The sequence below is a fragment of the Cynoglossus semilaevis genome, chromosome 8 (assembly GCF_000523025.1).
Source record: "Cynoglossus semilaevis isolate Cse_v1.0 chromosome 8, Cse_v1.0, whole genome shotgun sequence".
NCBI classification, from domain to species: domain Eukaryota; kingdom Metazoa; phylum Chordata; class Actinopteri; order Pleuronectiformes; family Cynoglossidae; genus Cynoglossus; species Cynoglossus semilaevis.
Genome location: NC_024314.1, coordinates 16,356,710 through 16,363,826, shown reverse-complemented (window position 1 = coordinate 16,363,826; position 7,117 = coordinate 16,356,710). Strand labels below are relative to the sequence as shown.

General features: G+C 43.5%; 1 protein-coding gene across 1 annotated transcript in view; it reads left to right on the top strand.

The window, feature by feature from the left end:
- Positions 1 to 4,647, top strand: part of LOC103382463 (filamin-C-like) — a 48,555-nt gene extending 43,908 nt beyond the window's left edge. Inside the window, 11 exon segments of the mRNA XM_017034564.2 lie at positions 1 to 6; positions 8 to 42; positions 838 to 1,107; positions 1,192 to 1,329; positions 1,463 to 1,578; positions 2,084 to 2,216; positions 2,496 to 2,672; positions 2,789 to 3,007; positions 3,101 to 3,307; positions 3,505 to 3,708; positions 3,741 to 4,647. The exon segment at positions 1 to 6 is cut by the window's left edge and continues 205 nt beyond it. Of these exon segments, the coding sequence (XP_016890053.1) occupies positions 1 to 6; positions 8 to 42; positions 838 to 1,107; positions 1,192 to 1,329; positions 1,463 to 1,578; positions 2,084 to 2,216; positions 2,496 to 2,672; positions 2,789 to 3,007; positions 3,101 to 3,307; positions 3,505 to 3,692 (1,489 nt within the window). The 3' untranslated portion in view covers positions 3,693 to 3,708; positions 3,741 to 4,647.
- The last annotated feature ends 2,470 nt before the right edge of the window (positions 4,648 to 7,117 follow it).

Genomic DNA, 7,117 nt, shown 5'->3' with positions numbered 1-7,117 from the left:
GTGGGGGGGGGTTAGCCAGCGGCCGTCCGCCCCTACAGGATGGTGTGTGTGTGTGTGTGTGTGTTTGTGTGTGTGTGTGCCAGTCCTGCGTTATACTAATGTTGCATAATAATGACCAGCAACTTTCACCACAGTGGAAAGGCTGGCGACTGGATGAAGATGCAACCGTTCTGTTCATGAACTATTCTCTGAGTTCCAAGAACTACATTAAGAGACTAATCAAATACTGGGGCGGGCCCCCCCGAGGGGGCGTGGTGAGATGCCAAGAGGGCCGGGGGTAAGGGTGGTCGTTAGAGGCCTCCAATGGAATATGGCACACAGGACAGAGGTGTGTTGCTGCTGTGATGCTTGAATGATAAACAAGCCTTCGGTCACTAGGTGGCAGCAACTCATATAGTGGTTGGTACAGATAAGAAAATACATATTATCATGTTCTCTGTAGTATTTCAATTGGTTGGGAGGTTAGGGGGTGGAGAAAAAATATATTTATCGCAAAAAAATCTGTTTCTCTACTAATTAATAATAACAATAATTTGAACTTTTTTGTTCCCACACTGAGGAAATTCTTGTGTCATCAGCCGCTCTGCTGCCATGTATGTAGTTCCTCTGGGAGTTGAACCCAGAACTTTCTGCTTGCACCGTGGAACCCGGCAACATTTGTTGTTTTGTGTTTTTCTTCTTTCAAGAAATGAAACATTAACACCTGTTAATAATCTGCCTGTTAATCAGTGGTTGTGATGAAGACACTAACTGGTGTTGACTTACATATCTGTTCGTCAGACATCACATGTCAAATGTCCCGTCTCCCCGACTGAGGTATTCTTTCTTCCTCTTTAGGTGAAGCAAGTAACCAAGAGATGACGGCTCAAGTGACGAGTCCAGGAGGAAAGACGGACGATGCGGAGATCATCAGAGGGGAGGACAGCACCTACAGCGTCCGCTTTATTCCACACGAGATGGGAGCTCATACTGTTAATGTGAAATACCGGGGCCAACATGTTCCTGGGAGCCCATTCCAGTTCACCGTAGGGCCACTGGGAGAGGGAGGAGCTCACAAGGTCCGGGCAGGAGGAACTGGACTGGACAGAGGAGTGGCTGGAGTCCCAGGTATTCTGGAAGTACATTCCTACGTCACCTCTCATCGGGATTTTGTTTTTGTTTGTTGTATTGAAGTTGTTTTTCGTGTTTCAGCTGAGTTTAGTATCTGGACCCGTGAGGCCGGTGCCGGCGGACTCTCTATCGCGGTGGAAGGACCCAGTAAAGCTGAGATCACATTTGAGGACAGGAAGGATGGATCCTGTGGAGTGGCCTACGTGGTCCAGGAACCCGGTACGATTTTCCTTAGGTTCATAAACGGAAGTTATATTTAGGGATGTGAGAATGGCATTTAAAACCAAAATGTCAACACCGACCAAAAGACTCGTGCTATAAAAATAAAAATGTGTTGTGTTTGCTGTTCCAGGTGATTATGAGGTTTCTATCAAGTTCAACGACGAACACATCCCTGATTCTCCCTTTATCGTTCCCATCGCCACCTTGTCTGACGACGCTCGCCGCCTCACCATCACCAGCCTCCAGGTGATATGATCATCAGGAAAAAAAAAATAAAAATAAGGAAGTCCAATAGTATTAGCCAACCGATATTATCGACCGATATTAGCTTAATTATGTAATATCAGTAAGAATTGTTATTGGTTTTTCCTCCAGTAATGAAAACCCTATAACGTAATGTCTATCCCAGATGATGTGACCTAAAAAAAAGTTTTGAAAGTTTGAAAGTGAAAGTGAAACTATTATTTACCATTACACAGTAGTCATTGTGACACAGCACTCCACTCTTTACCATTACACAGTAGTCATTGTGACTCCACTGCACACAATCAACTGTCTCCTCTGTCTTTAACCCAAGGGGCTGCATATATCAGTATCTGTTGATATCAGAAAGTTTTTGGACAATATTGGCAAATCGGATATAGGCAAAAAGTAAATATCGGACATCCGTACAAAATGATGTGTACTCAAAACTGTAGCTGTTTCACAGACGAACAAGTGATTCATTTCTCTCAACATCCACCGTCATTAGGAGATGGGTCTGAAAGTGGGACAGGACGCGTCCTTCACTGTTCAGCTAAATGGAGCCAGAGGTTTAATCGACGCAAAGATCCACACACCATCTGGAGCCACGGAGGAGTGTCACATCACTGAAGTGGACGGCGGTAAGGTTCTAGATCACTGACTGAGCAACTGAACTAGGTATAAAATGAAAGCTGGAGACTCAAACAAGGGGCAACCAAATTTCTACTTTGCCAGGCCAAGTGAATTTACTGTTAGAAAAGGCCAAAAAAGACCATCACTATGCAGATGATACACCTCTATACAACTGTTGATCCAGATTATCTCGTTGCTAAATCTGAACTGAAACCCAGAAGATCTATTAGTCACACTGTGCTAGAAGTCGTTCAGACTGATCTGACAGACCGTTTCCATATCCTCAGATAAACATGCCGTCAGATTTATCCCAAGAGAGAACGGTATTCACTCCATAGACGTCCGCTTCAACGGCAGCCACATCCCTGGAAGTCCATTCAAGATCAGAGTTGGAGAACCAGGTCAGATAGGAGATCCTGGGATGGTGTCCGCCTTTGGACCAGGACTTGAAGGAGGAACCACAGGTGAAATAAACACCCTTGAATATTCCTGATTAATGTATGATATATGTATAAAAAACAAAATTAAATATACGTATGTTATTGTACATACATCATATCCACTTTCTCTCCACCCTCAGGAGTTGCATCAGAGTTCATTGTGAACACGTGTAACGCTGGATCAGGAGCTCTATCCGTCACCATCGACGGACCGTCCAAAGTAAAGATGGACTGTCAAGAATGTCCCGAGGGTTACAAGGTCTCTTACACACCCATGGCCCCCGGAAACTACCTGATTTCTATCAAGTACGGAGGACCCCAGCACATTGTCGGAAGCCCCTTTAAGGCCAAAATCTCAGGTTGGTCGGAAAACCTCATTTTCTCTGTTATGAGCTTAACGTCGTCAGAGATTTCTGATTGGATTTCTCATTCGATTTCCGATCTATTTGCAGGGCCTCGTCTTTCGGGTGGCCACAGCCTGCACGAAACATCATCTGTGCTCGTGGAGACTGTGAGCAAGACGTCTGCAATGGGCGGGGTCTTTGCTTCATTACCCAAATTTTCTTCAGACGCAAGTAAGGCCATCTCCAGGGGTGCCGGCCTCTCGAAGGCCTTTATTGGTCAGAAGAACAGCTTCACAGTCGACTGTAGCAAAGCAGGTGAGGAAGTTCGAGGTTGGATTTGGTACTGTAGTAATTTTACTAACAGAAATTACTCTCTGAAAACTTGCTCAACCAGCAAAGTACTGCGGAAGTCCTGGTTTTGAACCGTCGTTCTTCTGTCTTCACACCCTATTCGTTGATGGATTCTTTTTCTGACTCTTTCTCCTTGCGTGAAAATGTTCTATGTTTTTTAGGCACCAACATGTTGATGGTGGGAGTCCATGGGCCGAAGACTCCCTGTGAGGAGGTCTACGTCAAGCACATGGGCAACAGGATGTACAACGTCACATACACGGTGAAAGAACAGGGCAGCTACATCCTCATTGTGAAGTGGGGGGATGATAACGTCCCTGGCAGTCCCTTCCACGTCACAGTGCCCTGAGCCATGAACGTTTGGGGTCTCTCCCCCCCTGAGCCATGAACGTTTGGGGTCTCTGCCCTCTGTCTGATGACCTTCTGTCTGATGACCTTCTGTCTGATGACCTTCAGTCTGATGACCTTCTGTCTGATGACCTTCTGTTTTCTTTGGTTTCTACCACAACTACCCCTTGGTTTTTCATTTTTCTGTGTGACAGTAAACGTACCGTGGATTTCTGCTGCCTTCAGGTGTCGACATGTTTACTTGTTCTGTTCTCTCTCTTTTTCTTTTTTCTTTTCTTTTGTTTTTGTTTTTGTTTTTGTTTTTTAAATCCGATCCCTGTTTTTTTTTGGTGAAAATCTGTTTTCCTGCTTTCTGCTAGCTGTCCGTGCTGTTGGTCTCTGTCGATAACAACAGCATTCAACATTAGCAGTTGTGTACATGAGCTGTTCACCCGCGTTGCTAAGTTAGCAGTCGTATCTGCAATCTGTGAAATGCTGTTAGCCCACCACCCCCGTTGTTAGCCTCCAGGGTTAGCCGTCGTGTCAATCAGCCTTTTCACTGTACTAGTTTAGCCCGAAACGACGAGTCCAGTGAGAGCGAGATGTTTCAGTGCTGTTGACTTTGCTGTCAAACTATTTTCTTCTTCTCTGGCAGCCGTGGTGAATAAAACCTGTCATGTTTTTGTATTTAGAGTGTTTGTGTTCGTTAGTGCAGGAAGTGGAACAGAAAGTGCAGCAGGAAGAGAAGTGGTCTGTGTGGTGACGGTAATGATAATGGAGGAACCATGTGTCTTTATTTATTGTCTTCATTTTCTTTGACAGAAAACGTCTTATCGTGGACTAGCACGCGGAGGAGAGTTTGTCTCAGATTTTCTTTTCCTTTTTTTTTTACCGCAGGATTAGGAAGAGGATCAGAATAGTAGTAACTTTTTTAGTGAATTTTATATGAATGGATACTAAAATAAATCTGTTGAATTTCAAGTGCTGTTGGTCGTTTGAGGCTGAAAGTGTCAATCAATGACAACGGTCTGCTGTGGCGTCCGCTTGTTCTCAGGTACGGCAGACCCTTTTTTTTCTTTTTCTTTTTTAGATTAGATTATAACCCTGTAAAAGTCCATTTTAAGTAAGGTTTGATTAAGTTATATTTGAAATCACCATTTCGCTACCCAGTAGAAGTTGTAATTTTCTCATAAAATTCCGAGAAGGTCTAGGTGGTAGGAGAAAAAATAATAATTATAAATAACAATAACAACAATAATAATATGTATTTAATGTTATAATAATAATAATAACAACATAATATTATTATTATTATTATTATTATTATTATTATTATTATTATTATTATTATTATTATTATTATTATTATTATTATTATCCCGAGAGGTTTACCCAGTTGAGCCAGCAGGGTGCAGCAGATCCTCGTTAATTAAACCAAGCCCTGCGCTACAGCAGAAATATTAGAACATTTCTCCAGACTGAAGAAGCAGCAGCAGAACGATGCTGGCGATGACTGTGGTCAGTTTTATGATGACAGTAATGATGATGAAGATGACGGTGGTGGGTCATGAGGACATCCTTCCTCTTTCTCCTCCTGCTCCTCTTCTTGCTTCTCGTCTTCCTCCAGCAGCAGTGAAGTCATTATCAGTGTGAGCCTGTAATTAATGTGAGGAGGAGGAGGTGGAGGGGGAGGAAGGCAGGGGAGCTAAATTTACTTCTTCCTAATTTAACCAGACCGATCGCTTATCTGAGAAATGACGGACTCCCCTTCTTTTCTCCTCCTCCTCCTCCTTTTCTTCGGTTCTTTATCTTCAGGGACAGGCCTCTGTGACGTCACAGCTTCTACCTGAACACAGTGCCCAATCAGAACTCAACAGGCTGCTTAAATAAAAATAAATATCCAAGTAAATATCCAATTAACAATATGAATGTGTGTGTGTGTGTGTGTGTGTGTGTGTAGACCTGTGGTGGAGAACTACCCCCGAGAGGGTAACTGAATGGATGAGTGAATCATTGGACCCTAGCGATGTACGACATTAACTTTTTGCTGATAATACGCCGATATTGCCCAAACACTTCATTTCCGATTCCGATATCAACCGATATCGATAGATGCGATGTTACCGGGCCGCTTGTCCCTGTGTACCGGTTCTTTATTTCTTCAACAATGATTCACAACCACTGGGCTACAACGAGAGTTGGTCAGGTGAACTGTGGGAAATCATCTGATTTCACTCAGACTTGTTTTTTTTTGTTTGTTTGTTTGTTTGTTTTTTGTTTTTGTTTTTTTCATTTCCGGTGATTGTGTCTGCACTGTGTTCAACTATATTTCATTCCACGTATATATTTTTTTATTTTGTGGTGGTGTATGTGCGGAGGCTCAAAACCGGTTGAGGAAACACTGTTTGATGTTTTCCTCGTCGGTTCGCAGTACCACCTAGTGGTGAAAGTGCGAAAATAAATTGCACAAGTTCATAATGGGACCTGGTCCAGTATTTATCTGGACCTGGGACCAGCACTCAGAGGAACCGGTTTAAAGAACCCGTGTCACTGCAGTGGGACATTTTCATTCCAGAACCATAAAAACTACATATACAACCACACACACACACACACACATTCTGGTGGTCAGATAATTGGTTTCTATTAGACCTGAACTGTTCCTTCCTTTCCATCAGGCTCAGTACGTGAGGGGACGTGCCCTCAATTACCCACCACTCACCACTGTCTGTCTTACACCTGAGGTCATAGGGAGTAATGAGTAATGTCCACCGTAACAAGGACATCGTGTCCCGCCCCCTATAGGTGATCTTCACTTCTGTGCGCGCAAACGTGCGCCAGATCTCCTTCCATTCTTTACCGATTCTTATTAAATGTTTGTCACATGATTGCCGTCGGTGTTGACTCAGTGTCGGAGGACCCCCTCACATCTGGACAGAGACAGGGACACAACAGCGGCTGTAGGTTACTGTGGCAACCGTGGTTTGAGGTCCTTTTTTTTAATATTGAGTATTGTTTCATTTTTAGAAACATAAGTTGGTTCAACCCAGGGTTTCCAACTCCCGGTCCGGGGACCGCTGCCGGTCCATAAGTCATTGGGTAGTGGACCGCAGTGGGACACAGTGAAAAAATGTCCTTCAGTTTTACTAATTTACTTCAAAAAGAATCCAGTCATATCCCTTTACTTGTTTCGTTAAAAGATAATCTGACAATGTTTCAAAACAACAGGTCATTCAGACTTCGATGCTAACAGAAGAAAGTTTAACGATGGCGCGGAATTACTGGTCCGCAGTAACGTCTGATACCGGCCTGAGGGTCCTTGGTACAAAAAAGGTTGAGGACCGCTGATATAAAAAGACTAGAAAGACAAAAAACACAACAAACAAAAATCTGTTTAAAAACAGTGTCGTCAGCATATAAAGAGACCTTGAGTAAAACACACACACA